The 15917-nt window shown below is 46.1% G+C and overlaps 2 protein-coding genes across 7 annotated transcripts in view; one reads left to right on the top strand and one right to left on the bottom strand.

The window, feature by feature from the left end:
- The window catches only part of LOC103598940 (chromosome unknown open reading frame, human C19orf44), a 19815-nt gene extending 19273 nt beyond the window's left edge, over positions 1 to 542 (bottom strand). For 5 of the 6 annotated variants that reach the window (XM_008583012.1, XM_008583009.1, XM_008583008.1 and 2 more), the window contains exon 1: positions 457 to 536. The gene's annotated coding sequence lies outside the window, so the exon portion shown is untranslated. Of the gene's footprint in view, positions 1 to 456 lie in introns of all 6 variants that reach the window. The other variant, XM_008583006.1, reaches the window with a different exon arrangement.
- A 206-nt stretch (positions 543 to 748) lies between these two features.
- The window catches only part of CALR3 (calreticulin 3), a 24773-nt gene continuing 9604 nt past the window's right edge, over positions 749 to 15917 (top strand). The window contains exons 1-5 of the mRNA XM_008583002.1: positions 749 to 895; positions 1094 to 1195; positions 3739 to 3942; positions 8178 to 8272; positions 15578 to 15766. Coding sequence (XP_008581224.1) covers positions 805 to 895; positions 1094 to 1195; positions 3739 to 3942; positions 8178 to 8272; positions 15578 to 15766 — 681 coding nt within the window. The 5' untranslated portion in view covers positions 749 to 804. The remainder of the gene's footprint in view (positions 896 to 1093; positions 1196 to 3738; positions 3943 to 8177; positions 8273 to 15577; positions 15767 to 15917) is intronic.

Genomic DNA, 15917 nt, shown 5'->3' with positions numbered 1-15917 from the left:
AAAAAAAAAAAAGAAAGAAAGAAAAGAAAGCAGATCAGTGGTTGCCTGGGACTGGGACTGGCAGCGGGGATCAGCTGCAAAGAAAGGCACAGGACGCTTCATCTCCTCGGGTGACAGAAAAGTTCTAACGCTGGATTGTGGTAGTGGTTGCACAACATTGTAAATTTACTAAAAAATAATGGGGTCCTACGCTTAAATGGGGTGTTATGGTAGGTAAATGATACCTCAGCAAAGTTATCTAAAATAAATAAACCAAACTTTGAGGACACTGTCGCCCCTCAAACTAGCGGACTCCCTTCCCTAGCCTTGGAGCGACCCGCACCGGACCACGCTCCGTGGCCCCCAGACAGGGAAACTGAGGCGCAGGGCCGCCCTCCAGCCGTCCGACTGGCCCAACCCCGGGGAGCACCCCAGTCCCCTTCTCGCCAGCCCGGGCGCCCCACAAGCTCCACAGACCTCACCTACGCTGTCCCCTCAGCGAAGGCCACAGTCGCGCTCCGGACAGGCACACAAGCCAAAGAGGACCGTTGCGCCAGGCAACCGCGCCAGGGCGGAAGAGACTACATCTCCCGGCGCGCATCGCGCTCCGCGGGCCAATGGCCCTCGAGGTCACAATCGCGAGGCATCATGGGAGCAGTAGTTCCTAGGCAGGCCTGGCATGCATCGTTTGCCGGAAACCAATGGTGTCTCGGGTCACAATCGCGAGGCGTGACGGGAGTTGTAGTTCTTGAGAGTGCCAGGCGAGCCGCAGGGACCGCCGGGAGGCGAGGTGTGGTTACGGGAAGAAGCGCCGCGCACGCCACCATGTCCCGGGCTCGCGTCCCGCTGTGGGCCCTCTGCGTGCTGCGGGTGGCGCTGGCCACCGTCTACTTCCAGGAGGAGTTTCTCGACGGAGGTGAAGGCGTTGACGCCTGTGGTGGTGGGGGCGTCAGCTTCCCCAGGCCCCGCTGCCCAAGGGATGGCCGGGGTCGCCGTTGTCCCCGGGCCCGTCTTCGCGGGGTCGACGGTGGCGGAGCCTCGAGGGCCACTGTCACCTCCCCTTGACCCACATTCACAGTTTTCAGCTCTGACCTGCCTTGTTTTCCCCCAACAGAACGCTGGAGGAACCGATGGGTGCAGTCCATCAATGATTCCCAATTTGGGCATTTTAGACTCTCATCGGGGAAGTTTTATGGCCACAAAGAGAAAGACAAAGGTTAGTGTAGAATCAGGAGAAAATCGAGTCAAATGTAAACCCCGTAGCGACCTTCCAAGACAGGTGTGACATACCCCCAACTCATTTTATGGGCGAGGACATTAAGGGACAAGTAGACTTCCTTGCCTTGTTTTTTTCTCTCTCTCCTTTATTGTCCAAGGTCACCCCACTACATAAGCAGTAAAATGAGCTCGGGGACCCTAGGGTCTTGCCTCACAGAGGGAAAACGGTTGGAGGATAGATACTTCCTCTCATTTTTATTTTTACACTGTAAAGGAAAAAATGGAGGTAAAAGTGGCTTGCTGTCAACTGCACAAATCTTAGGATTCCAACACAATGACTTTTCACATCTGTACACCCAGGTCAAGATACGGGATATTTTCAGCTCTCCCTGCAATAGGCTTCCTTTGAGTGCTCCCCATCCCACCCTAATTTCTCCTGACCCAAGGATAATATCTATTCTGGCTGCTTCTTATGTCTGATTGTCCAAGGTGGATGCACTACAGCTAGTCTATCTTTTTGTACAGCCAGCGACCTGAGAGTGGTTTTTATTTATTTATTTATTTTTATTTTTATTTTTTTGACGGTTGGTAGGGGTATCCTAACCCTTGACCTTGGTGTTATCAGCCTCACACACTAGAGATTGAGCTAACTGGCCAGCCATCAGTTTTTATATTTTTTGTTGGGGAAAAAAACCAAAAGAAGAGTAGTGTTTTGTGACATGTAAAAATTTTGTAAAATCTAGTGAAATGTATGAAAGTTTAGTGCCCATAAATAGAGTTTTATTGGAACACAGCCATTCCCATTCGTTTCCATATTGTCTATGGCTGTGTCTATGCTGCAGAGGCAGTGTAGAGTAATTGGGACAGACACCGAATGGCCCACAAATCTAAATATTTACTATCTAGCTTTACAGAAAAGGTTTGTGGACCCTGATTTAGGTGAAAAGTTTCCTTCTTCCCCACCATCCACTTAATCTCCATCTTGGCCCTGTTGCTCCAGTGTTGCCCCGAGTCTAGAAGATTCTGGCTTTGGATTATATATGCATTGTTTTGTAAGATACATGTTGACCCAAACAGTTGGTAAAAATTTAGAGTATAGGTATATGACAAAAATGGAATGACATTAAGGCCGCCCCGTGGCTCACTCGGTAGAGTGCGGTGCTGATAACACCAAGGCTGCGGGTTCGGATCCTGTATAGGGATGGCCGGTTTGCTCACTGGCTGAGCATGGTGCTGACAACACCAAGCCAAGGGTTGAGATCCCCTTACCGGTCATCTTTTTTAAAAAAAAAAAAATGGAATGACATTAAACAGGTTATTCCAGGATACTTGCTCAAGGACAGGGCATTCCACTTAGCGTCTTTGCGGTCCCCCCCGCCCCCAGTGTTTTTCCCTCCTCCAATTTGGAATCCTGAAATTCTGTGCATTTCATTTTTTCCTTCAGCACATATTTACAGAGAGCAGACACAGGCAAGGTACTGGGGATACCAGTTAATATGGCCCCTTCCCTTCTGGTCTCCTGATACCAGGACATAGAAGCCATGAATGGAAAGACGAGTCGAATTTAGTCAGACAGAGATGGGAGGTGGTGGAAGAAAATGGGGGTGGCCACGGAGGGTGGCAAGACAGAGGGAGGTGGAGAATCATATGACCTTCAGAATTGCCTTGATGGTGGGGGATGGTGGGGGATGGTGGGGGCTCGGGGATCCGAATCCCCTGTGAAAGGGCAAGGTGGGAGAAGAATGGAGTGGGGAGAGAGAGATGTGGTAGTGGGAATCAGCCATGAGTTCAGGCTTGGACACATGGATACCAAATGCCAACTTCATTGATGATGGCATAGGGTAGGTTTTAATAAGAATGGTCCTTAAAAAAAATGGTTCTATCTTCAGGTTTGTCTGACAAACTCCTGTGTAAGAAAAGGATTTGGGACTGAGCCTAGTGGCTACTGAGAAAGGGAGGTTTGATCTCAAAGTGAACACATAAACAGAAAAGAGCTGCTCATGAGGAAAAGTTGGTGTTTTCATAAAAAGATGACATCAGCAGAGCAGCTCAAGCAGTGCAATGAAGCATATTGTTACAGATCAGTGCCACGTCAGGCATGCTCTCATCAGCACCTGCTGTGTCTCTGAAATAGCTGTTTTATGATGAGAATTAAGGAAAAGAAAGAGTGTTCCAGTTTTTGTTCAGTTGCTACACAAACTTCATTGTATGTTCCCACCCCTTAGAAGATGAAGGGAAACAAAATTAACTTTTTATCCATAATTAGATTGTGTATTTGTCATTTAGAGTTGAAGTGTTTTTGTAGCTAATAACAATGGTATAAGTACAAAAACATCCAGATGTGTGAAATAGAAGTTCTGTGGGAGCAGAGGGCCTGTTAGTAGTGTGCTCATTATTACATAAATGCACTATAAGCATTGGCTCAATGTAAATGGTTAAGACATTTATTGTTGGGAGTGAGGGAAGGACATCAGTTTAAGTCCCCTGCATTATTGAATGCAATATCATTCCTAATCCCTCATGAGTACATTTTGTGTAAAGGTCTGCAAACTACTCAGAATGGCCGCTTCTATGCCATCTCTGCAAGCTTCAAACCATTTAGCAACAAAGGGAAGACTCTGATCATTCAGTACACAGTAAAACATGAGCAGAAGATGGACTGCGGAGGGGGGTACATTAAGGTCTTCCCTGCAGACGTGGATCAGAAGAACCTGAATGGAAAGTCGCCGTACTATATTATGTTTGGTGAGTTCAGATAGTACATCACAACCATTTCTAGTGACTTTGAAAACCCTTCCACCTCGTATGATCTTTAGACTTTACTAACACAGCTAGGGTAGTAGTATTGAGTATATATGACCCGAAATTTTTAGCACTGTTAAACCTAATTAATATTATAAAAAGGCAACTTTACTATTCTACTGAGCTTCTGAAAAAGTTATTTATACTATATTAATGTAGCTCCCATGTTTTGAATTTATCAGGAGTTAGTAATCCTTGGCCATGTGCCAAATAGGCCCACCGCCTGTGTTTGTAAACTACGAATGGTTTTTACATTTTTAAGTGGTCAGAAAAAAGTCAGAACAAAGATAATGTTCTTTAACACATGAAAATTATATGAAATTTAAGTTCCAGTGTCCACAAATGAAGTCTTACAGGAACACAGCCACTCTCCATTTGTTTACATGTTGTCTGTGGCTGCATTCCACCAGCAGTGGCAGAGTCAAGTCATTGCAACAGACACCATCAGGCCCACAAAGCCAAAAATATTTACTATCAGGCCCTTTACAGAAAAAGCCATGGATCCCTGGAAAATATAAAATGTCTCCTGACACCAGGTATATTTGATTAAAATTTGAGTGGAAACTGGGAAGGGACCGCATTGGGCAATAAGAAATAGACATAACTGAAGTGAGTGGATTAATTTAAGAATTAATGTACTTCACAAATATCCATTCAGAACCCAAATGTGGGAGTCATTCTTCAAAATTCTTTTCTCTTGTCTCCTGACATGGATGGCTTGCAGAATTTTTCTCCCTCGTCTAGGATTTCCATGCTTATCTCTGAATTGATCGTGATCGGGATCAGGCTTCTGCTGCCTGACTATACTATTCTTATGTTTGTATATACACTGCTGGTCATACCGTTATTTAGAATCCGCCTTAGAAGTAGAAGGAACATTAGTATTTTTTCTGTTTTATTAGGTGTTAGGTATTAGATTGCTTATTAAATTTAGCTGTAATCCCAGTCAGTCATTGTAGACATCAAATGGACTTCTGCAAGGCCATAGCATTAGATAGATGCAAAGTCTCCACCAACTCGATAATCCTGACCCCTGCCCAGAGTTTTTCTTTTCTTTTTCTTTTTAAAGATAACTGGTAAGGGGATCTTAACCCCTTGGTGTTGTCAGCACCATGCTCTCCCAAGTGAGCCACAGGCCAGCCCTCAGACTTTTTCTACTCTGCCATGCCTTGCATTTACTCTTAAATTTAAAATCTGGAATGGAAAAGGTGCTTATTTTGACTTTAAAAGATATTAAAGTGTCTTGGTTTGGGTTATTATCATTATTCTCTTAAAACAGGATGGCAGAGATATCAGGGAAAAACATCTTTTGAATTAGATGATTTCACAAATATTCGATTGTTAGGCTTGGTAAACAAAATCACCAAAAATATCTGCCAGAAATACTACTTTTAATTATATATAGCATATGTCTGCTACGTCTGAATTGCAAAGAAACACACTTTGGAGTGAAAAAAAAAACGATTAAAATAAATTTTTGGTATTATCTGTTTTTAACTCAAAATCAGTTCCATTGTACTCAGACCCACTCTGTCATTGTTAGATCACTTCCTGGAAATGTCTCAGCTCCAGCCTTTCATGTGAGAGGAGCTTGCTGAGGGGTGGGGTGTTGGAAGAGAAGAGAAGCATGATTTTATTGGGCCCTTGCCAGGGGACTTAAATTCACAGTCTCAGGTTATGCATAAAACCCAAGAAATAGGGCCGGCCTGTGGCTCACTCGGTAGAGTGCGGTGCTGATAACACCAAGGCCACGGGTTCGGATCCCATATAGGGATGGCCGGTTCGCTCACTGGGTGAGCGTGGTGCTGACAACACCAAGTCGAGGGTTAAGATCCCCTTACCGGTCATCTTTAAAAAAAAAAAAAAAAAAAACCCAAGAAATAGGTAACATAGCCCCATTTTGCAAACAAGGAAACTGAGGCTCAGAGAGATGAAACTACTTGCCCAAAGTCAGGTCAGCCTGACTTCAGAGCCCATTTGTCCACTGCATTTTCTTACAGAAATCATTACGTGCATAAGTATTTTATTATTGCTGTTATAGGAGAATGCCCAGTATGATTCAAAGGACATCATTTAATAAAACAAAGAAAAAAAAAAGAATGTCCACATTTTCTGGCCAATTCTGCATGTGTTCTGAAGCTTAATTAAATATTCAAAGCATGTAGATGCTTAGGAATAGAGAGGGAAATTCTGAACAATTTTGAAGGAAAAAAATTGCATGTTTCAATCGTGAGGAAGTAGACTTTCATAGAAATAGTTCACATACCATAGTCTTTGTTTTAAAAATTGAACTGGGATATTTTCCAGTGATGACAAAAAGAAGTTACACACACACGTGTCCTTCGAGAACTCTGCTGGGAGACAGAGCCAGTGTTCTTTGTCAATTCCACAGACCGTCATTTCCAAGTTCAGTGTAGCACCTACTTCTGGCAAATTGATAATATTCTTAAAGTAACTACAGGCAGCCTGGATCTCTACTGTTGGTTCTGGAGGGTTGCTGCTGCAAGCTCCTTTGGAGCTGAAGTGGCATCTGGAAGAGGTCACAGTCATCTGCTGGTGTTTACACTGGGATTGCCTCAGAATCCCCAGGGGTGGGTGCCCAGGTCAGTGGATGTAGTGGAATTCCACTGAAGACAGAAAGACACTGGGATGCTTTCGTGCATTCTTAAGGCTTAATGTCAGTAAAGCCAGAGGAGGGTGATTCCAAACATCTTCAGAAGGTTTGATGAATTTTCCAGATAACCTGTAAACCTTGTTTAGCACATTCCGAACTCCATAGTCTCTTATCTGGCCCCATCTGGGGCGTAGCGTGTCCTATAACATTCTGTTTTTTAGTGACTGAAACTTAACCTTCTAAGTGCCAATTTAAAAATCCTTAACTTTTGAATGGTACTCTCCAGACTGTACAGTTGATCAGAACCTACGTACAAATCATAACCTCTCTTTTGCTTATGATGTAAAGTTATCATTAAGAACGTATGTCTATACATTCTATATTTGCCAAAACTATCCTTCAAAAATGAAGAACAAGTGCCGAGCCCGTGGCGCACTCGGGAGAGTGCGGTGCGGCGCTGGGAGCGCAGCAGCGCTCCCGCCGCGGGTTCGGATCCTATATAAGGATGACCGGTGCGCTCACTGCACTCAGCCGGTCTCAAAAAGGAAAAAAAAAAAAAAAAATTAAGAACAAAATAAAATATTCTCAGAACGTGAGAGCTTTGAGAGTTTATTGCTAGTAGACCTGAGGTTTGAGAAACACTAAAGAGACTTTAGGCTAAGATGAAAGAACTCTAGATAGAAACTTGAAGTCATATAAGGAATAAATTTTAAAAAATAACTGTTTAAAGAATGCTAAATAGATAAATATAAAATCAATTATTATTGAATTTTTGGTTTGTAACACCTCTTATCCATATGACTTAAAAGACAAGTCAATAAAACAATGAAAAAAAAAAAAATAGGGTCGGCCTGTGGCTCACTTGGGAGAGTGTAGTGCTGATGGCACCAAGTCAAGGGTTAAGATCCCCTTATTGGTCATCTTTAAAAAAAAAAAAAAAAGGACATATGTGTTGTCTTGGAGTATCATCATCATCATCATATTATATTAATAATATATCAATAATAATAATAATATAATAATAATAATGTAATAGCAACAAGTATTAAGCTTTGTCTTAGTAAACGATTTGCCAATGTTAGCCTATTTCATTGTCACAATAGCTTTGTGAAGTCAAAATTTAACGTCCTCATTTTGTACACCAGGACACCGAGGCACAGGGAGGCCATGTAGTTACCAAATGTCCCGGCACAGTGAATGAGAGTTGGGATTGGATTACAGCTAGTCTCCAGCTCTGAAACCTGCACCCCTCACCGGGTCACAGGTGAACTGTCAGAGCTTCAGACTGGGGGACATTTGTTAGACTGTTAGACCTTACTTTTCTTACTCATGTGCTGGTTCACCCTTGAGTCCAAGGTGGCTTTGGTGGCCAAAGAAGTGACCTGACTAATGGGGAAAGAGGTGGCCACCATCCATTTAAATATCTTAACGTGAATATGTGATTATTCCTGGACATACAAGCTTCCTGTGCCCTTATATTTAAGGGAAATGGTTAGGGGGATGGGTATTTTATGTTGACACATTATGGAAGGAAATTGAGAGCAGCTGATATTTTTTTTTGTAGGACCTGATATTTGTGGATTTGATATCAAGAAAGTTCATGTTATTTTACATTTCAAGAATCAGTATCATTCAAACAAGAAATTAATCAGGTGTAAGGTAAATGCTCTTGTATTCAAATGAGTGATTGTATTAACTCTTGCCTGATGGTCATTAAGTTTAGAGAAAATGGTTTTGATCTAAAAATATTAAACTAAGCCAGGGATGGGTCTTAGCAAACATACCTCCCGTACCTGTTTTATAGCTTAGAGGCCAGGCCCATTGGAGACACTTGTCCATTTTGGTTTGTTTTCTGGTTTATACCCACAGTCACTTTTTACTGCGAGCTATGACATCACATAATTTGCCCCATAAGGGTTACAACAGGATAGTCACATTCCATCCATATCCATCAACACTAAAAAATGAAATATTCAGGATAAAAACACATTCTGGAGAAATTAGATAATCTTCAGAATCTGACAACATTCTAAAATGGGAATATTTCTAAAATGAAATCATACTTTCTTGCTTTTTTATCCAGGGAATCCTATGAAAATAATAGGTTGTTTTAGGACCTGCTTTATTTGTTTTTTTAAATTTTATTTATTTTTTTAGTTTATTTATTATTTTTTTTAAGGCCTGCTTTATAACTCAATTATATGCTGAGTTATATGCACTGGTGAGGACATAGATCTGGGTGGATCCCTATGTGACCCACTTGGTCCTGGGCTTCTCAAAGAGACAGTTTGCATTAGGTCCTTGACCTTGGGCCTATGGAGGGAAAGTACATTCTCTAGTGCCCCCCCCCCCCCCTTTGAATGTGATCACCAAGAAGTGGGGACTTGTCCCGTGGAGCTTTCTAGCACCTTGAAGACCCTCCATGAATACGGGCAGGATACCCAAGGGCATTTCAAGATCATTGACCAGGTAGAGGGTAACAGTCCATAGCTCTTCTTTATTCTGTCCTAACCCTGCCAGGGGAGCACTCAGCCTCCTCGCAAAATCCTGGAGACATGAGGTTCCTCTCAGGGTCCCACCCAGTGGTATCATAGTTATCAAGGATCAGCAGGACCTCCTGTACACCAGGATTGTTCTGACACTCCTGCCATGGGGGCAAGAGGGAACATGCAGCCCCAGTCTTCCTCCCTTCCTTAGTGTCTAGACCAAAGGGCAGGTCAAAGGTCTTTACCATTGATTCCAGGGAAATTGTTCAGTTACATGGTGGAGTGTGGGGAAAGAAAGGAGACGATGCCCCAGAGGCTTCAAGGTCCAGTCTGGGACATGCAGGGACACTTGTTATTTTTTTTTTTTTCAAAGATGACCGGTAAGGGGATCTCAACCCTTGGCTTGGTGTTGTCAGCACCACGCTCACCCAGTGAGCAAACCGGCCATCCCTATATGGGATCCGAACCCAGGGCCTTGGTGTTATCAGCACCGCACTCTCCCGAGTGAGCCACGGGCCGGCCCAGGGACACTTGTTCTATAGGGAGGCCAGGAGAGAGTCACTTCGAGTCAGCAGGTTTACATAGATAGCCCTGAGCAGCCTCCACAAGCTGATAACATCCCCAGAGATGTGCTGCTGCCACGTGGCTGTGGCAACAGCCTGAGTCACAGCAGCTAGTCAGCACTGTGGTCTTCTCAGGGAAGGGCACACAGTTAGGGTCATAGAGCTCTGTTCTGCTGTGATGCTGTGGAGGAAAGGCCCAGAACCTCACCTGCAGGCAATGGTCAGCTCTCAAGGGTTTTTGAGGAGGGGACCTGATCTGTGGATTAGGAAAATGGCTTGTTTGTGGGTGGAAGGGCAGAGGCTGATCAACAGGCAGGGAGACAGGTGAGACTGTTGGGCCAAGGTGTGGCGGGATGCAGAACACAGGAGAGGTTTGACATAATTTGGGTGGGATGGTGAGGACTCTGATGTTTGGAATGTGAGTACTGAGGATGTAGACAATGACTCTCAGTGGTGTCGCTGTTAACCAAGAGGGGAAACAAAGGCTGAGGAGTGGGCTCGGGCAGACTCCGAGGTCGTTTTTGGATGACTTGGTGTGAAATCCTGGCAGCCATCCAGGTCGGAGGTGTTCAGTCCAGGAAGTTGTTGGAAACACAAGTCTGAAGCTCAGGCTGATGATTGGGGCTGAAAGTGTGGATTTTGTAGGCGTTTCTATATGTGTGAGGAACAGATGCTCTGGAAATCCCAGAGGGTGCCAGCAATCAGGGATGATGGAGCCCAACACATAGATTAGGAAGGGCGGGTGGAGAGGAAGGCAGGCAGAGAGCAGGCGGAGGGTGTTAGAAGCTTGTGTATGCGGCTGTCACAGCAGTCTACAGTAGCCTCAGGGGGATACGGAGTAGACTATAGTGTTGATCCAGGACAAAGCCATAGGGGTGGTACAGATGGAAGCTTAAGAGGCCTTTACTTTGGCTGTCAATAAGGAGGTGCCTACTGACACAGAGCCTTTAAGAGGAGGAGGCAAGTGGCTGTTAACCCTGAGCAGCACCAGGATCTCCCAGGGCTGTGAAATTGGCCACCTGGGTTCCGATTCAGCAGGTCGGGGCAGGCCTGGGAGTAGGCATTTCCCATGCATTCCCAGGCAGTGCCACTGGGCCAGGGCTGCACTTCGAGAAACACTGCTGGAGTATGGTGCAGGAGTCCCCTCTGCGGATTAGCAGAAATTGCAGGGGCAACAGTATCATAGCAAATTAAAACATGTCTGAATTATCAGAAGGATTACTCCCAGTCAGAGCCCCCTTCGCTATGACAATGAGTGACATTCTCACAGGTTTCCCGGGAATCCGAGGCATCGGTGGATTACACGGCTTGCCCGGCACCAAAGGCTTTCCGGGATCCCCAGGTACTCGGCGGTGGTCCCAGCCCCACGATCACACCCAGCGGTGTTGGGGGTGGGGAGTCTCTGTGCTGGTGTGCCATCCCAGACTGCAGAGAACGGGGCGGTCTCAGCAAGGGGGGGCTTCCCTGCAGGGCTGGACTTGGGGTCCCTGGTGGTCCTGCAGACTGCTAGGTGTTCCTAAAAATCCATCCCTTCAAGTCAAAAACTGTGTTGAGACCCATCAGGCTTCTAGATGGAGAGAAAAACAAATATTCTGCATCTGCAGCAGCAGAATGGGGACATTTGGGGTGCATTTGTTCCCTCAGTTGTCCAAAATATCTACCCACCCCTTGCCGTATTTGCAGTGTGTATCTCATTGCACGAGAAAGACACGGTGCTCAGCTGTCCCCAGGCCTGTGCTTATTCTTTGCAGCAGTGATAACAGTCACGGTCAGCTCAGGTTGCCATAGCAAAGTACCGCAGGCTGTGAGGCACCAACAGAGACTCGCTTCCTCACAGTTCTGGAGGCTGGAAGTCGTGCCGGTGTGCCAGCAGGGTCAGGCTCTGCGGAGGGCCACTTCCTGGCTTCTCTCTGTGTCCTCACGTGTCCCCACACTCATGACCTCATCTAACCCTGTCACCTCTCAAGGCCCCACCTCCAAATACCATCTCTTCAGGGTGAGGGATTCAACCTACGAATTTGGGGGAGTGTGCCAGCAGGGTCAGGCTCTGCGGAGGGCCACTTCCTGGCTTCTCTCTGTGTCCTCACATGTCCCCACACTCATGACCTCATCTAACCCTGTCACCTCCCAAGGCCCCACCTCCAAATACCATCTCTTCAGGGTGAGGGATTCAACCTACGAATTTGGGGGGCACACAATTCAGTCCACGGCAAGGGCATACCAAGGTTTTTGTCCCACAGGGAAAAGAAACTGACACCTTTAATAGCATTTTCTGCTGCTTTTATAAACTGTTTTACCACATTTTCTTCCCGAAGAGTATACAAAGCCCCATTGTTTCCAGAAGCCCATGGCAGAGTAAGGTTTGCATCATTAGCCCCTTCTAGAACATCAGAAACTCAGATGTTGATTTATTTTCTGCAGAAAGCCTCTCTCTAACCCTGTCCTCCCAGAAGCTGAAATGGCGCAGTACAGAGAGGGTCTGTAGCTTCTCTGAAACTTCTTTATGTTAAATTAGGTCCTTTCATCTTAAATATTAAAGTCCTCGTCTTTTCATTTAACTTTTTAATTTATCTAATAAAATAACATTTGAAGGACATAGGGCAAAGAGAGAGGAAAATCATTTTATTACTGATTATGTCTTTTTTGAAAAGGCAAATTTTACTGTTTTCAATTTATAAATTCATGTTCAGTGGAGAAAAAAAATTTTTAAATACATTTAAACAAGAGGGAAAAAATTACCCATAATCTTCAGCTGCTATTAGAATGTTCTCTTTATAGATATTTCGGGTAACCTAATATTCACCCACTACAGGTAAATTTGCCTGTGTGCATGTTACCTGTAGATTCTGTCACACATGCTTCCATTAACATTTCAGCTCCAGTCCGACTGCAGAGGAAGGGAAAGCGTTGTCAGTAAGCTGCCCCCGATTGCTCCGAGCACCCCATATGTGAATAGGGAAAATTTTAAATCGTGCTTTAACTTTTAAAACCTAATTAAGAGAGGGTCCCAGCTCCACCACCAAGTTCTTCTGTGAATTTGGACCCTCAGAAGGGGCTCAGTTTTCTCACCTATGCAGTGAAGGTGTTCTCCTATGGTAGCTTTGAAATCCCTTCCAAATCTCAGATCCTGTGACTCTGAGGCTGTAGAGCACGTGGAATTGCCAGGGCCACCTTCAGTGTCCCTACTTTTGTGTCACACTCTACTGCTCCTCCACTTGGGAGAGTCACCTGTGCATGGTTGGCAGATGCTGACACTGGCCGCTGTTTTAACTCTACTGCAGGTGCTGATGTCCATGGAGATCCGGGGTTCCCAGGCCCCACTGGGGACAGGGGTGACCCAGGAGAGGCCAACACCCTTCCAGGCCCTCCAGGAGTCCCAGGACAGAAAGGGGAGCAAGGAGCTGCAGGTGAGGCCACACATTCCAAAGCAAATACTACCATCTCCAGAACCAGCCCCACCCAGAGGCTGGGCCACACGGAGTCTGCTGAGCCTGAGGGATAAGCTGGACGATGCAGCTGTGGGAAGGCACTGGTTTCTCTGCAGAGCATTTCCTGGTGTAGAACCTCTTGGCTAGCCTTTCCATCTTCTGTATGCTGTTAGATGATGTATTTTATTCCATACTGTCAGTTATTTGTTGACCATTCATCCTGGGTAGCAAATAGCTCCCTGGCCTGGAGATCGTGTTTTATCCTCTCTATATCCCAGGGCCCTAGCGCAGGCCTTACACACTCTGAGTAGTGAAGCATTCATTAACCTCTGAGCCGAGCCACACTGACATGGTACTTGGGTGGGAAACAACCAGAAGCCCATCTTCCCACCTCCCCAGCCTCCCCACTCACCAACCAAGTAGACTCGATCTAAACTGAGATGTAATTCATTCCTAGATGAAAACAGAAACCAGGAGCTTGTTGGGAGCCAGAGTCGTCTGTTCAGGGCACTGACACACCATCAAGCATGAGCTCACAGCCCCAGAGTGTGTCTCTGACATCCAAGCTCCACGGCATTGATCTGAAGGCAGGAGAAAAGGAGAGGGGATGCCACCTGGAGCCTTGCTGTGCCCTGGGAGGCTGCATGGTGCTCACACAGCCCTAATCAGGAGTGTGGATCTAGGAGCAGTACACTAGCACAAGCCTAGTCAGGGGTGGAGATCTAGGACCAGTCAACTAGCACAGCCTCGGTCAAGGTCAGGATCTAGGGTCAGTACATGTATTAACCCTTTTCTGTTGTTTACAACAGAACACCTGAGACTGGGTAATTTATAAAGAAATGAAATGTATTTCTTACAGTTTGGAGGCTGGGAAGTCCAAGGCTCAGGGGACACGCCTCCTTGGTGGTGACCCTATAGCAATGCAGGGTGTCACATGGCCAGAGAAATGGGCTGACGGTGGGAGCCGACCTTCTCACTGGCTCTCCTTATGAAGCCATCAGAACCACCCCCATCACTCCATGAATGGGTCAATCCATTCACCAGGGCACAGTCCTCACAGTCCAATCACCTCTTAAAGGCCCCACCTTTCAAATACCATAATTGGATTTCTCACCCCCTTAGCACTGTTACAGTGGGGGTCAAGCTTCAATGAGTTTTGGGGGGACATTCAGTCCTTGTACACTAGCATGAGCCTGGTCACAGATGAAGATCTAGGGTCAGTACACAGCACAGGCTCAGTCAGGGGTCAGGATCAAGGTGCAGTGCACAGCATATGCCTAGGCAGGAGTGAGGATCTGGGGTCAGTCCACCACCACAAGCCTAGTCAGGGGTGTGGATCTAGGGTCAGTCCACCAGCACGTGTCTCCCAAGAGTCCAGCGGTCGAGTTGGCTGTGCCCATGACCTTCAAGTCAGACTCCTGCTGGGCTCTTGTTCTGCCACAGGGTGAGCCTCTCCAGGTTCTGTCTCTAGCTGAGAGTGAGGTGTCTCCCAAGAGTCCAGCGGTCGAGTTGGCTGTGCCCATGACCTTCAAGTCAGACTCTTGCTGGGCTCTTGTTCTGCCACAGGGTGAGCCTCTCCAGGTTCTGTCTCTAGCTGAGAGTGAAAGTGAGCGTCCAGGTCTTGGGAGGACCCCGGGAGGCCATGCAGGTAGAGCTCTTGCACACAGGAGGCTGGCAGTAAACTCTGGCTTCTTTTAAAGGACTCAAAACATAACATTTTTTCAAAGAGTATCATGATTGTCAGATCACCAGTCTGCCATCTGAAAGAGGTCTGGAAACACAGCAGTGAGGAAGATGTGCTCAGGGAGATGGAGACGAGACCCAGTCCCAAGGGACAGAGGAAACAGAGAGCGCTGGGCANCCACTGGGCCAGGGCTGCACTTCGAGAAACACTGCTGGAGTATGGTGCAGGAGTCCCCTCTGCTGCTGACAGGCAGGCCTGTCCCGGGGACCCCTGCCTCCCCAGGCAACCCCCCCTCCCTCCTTTATTGGATATTTGTTGAATGCTTCACTTGTCCAGGGCCTGGGAAGTACCTGGCCTGCCCTCAAAGAGCTTACCTTGATAGATACCTTGAAGCATTAGAAAGTTCTTCTATCTAGTGAGAAACAAATGAGAGTGGACTTCCTTTGGTATCTTTCAGAATATAGAAGAGAGAGGTGTTTTTCACATAACTCTTCATAAATCAAACAGCACAGTGGCCCCTTCTGGTCATAATTGCCTGTGGGTTTACAGATGGGAGGGAGAATTTGTCTTTGTACAGAGGGGATCAGACACTCAAGGCTGTTAGAAAAGTGAGGAAGTACTGCTCAAGAGGGTGACTATTCTGTAGGATACCCTTTTGTGGTTACATTGGCCGGTGTTCCTCCCTTCTGTCTTCTTGCTGCTTATACAAGGCTTAACTGATGGCTGTTTTAAGCTGCATGTTGGGACCTGCGTGGGAACATTAAGGGTTTCATTGTTACCCCCTGTCCCCCTAATACATGCAGGTTGATAGCTTCACACATCTCTACAGTCTGATTTTAAGACCAGATCTTACTTATGAAGTGAAAATCGATGGTCAAGCCATTGAATCCGGCAGCATAGAGTATGACTGGCACTTAACGTCACTTAAGAAAATGGAAAAGTCTTCAGCAGAGCCTAAGGATTGGGATCAGGCCAAAGATGACAAAGCCCAGGTGTGGATTTTTCCTGAACAACTCTAGAAAGTGTACAAGTGTCATTTGTAAGTACGCAGTTACTGTACGATTGCTGCTTGGCTGGTAACAACGATGGCAATATTGTAACAACAGTCAAGGGCCCTCCCCAGACAGCGTGCTGATGAGACCC

Source organism: Galeopterus variegatus, unplaced genomic scaffold (assembly GCF_000696425.1).
Source record: "Galeopterus variegatus unplaced genomic scaffold, G_variegatus-3.0.2 Scaffold2794, whole genome shotgun sequence".
NCBI classification, from domain to species: Eukaryota; Metazoa; Chordata; class Mammalia; order Dermoptera; family Cynocephalidae; genus Galeopterus; species Galeopterus variegatus.
This window is presented reverse-complemented; position numbering and strand designations above follow the sequence as displayed.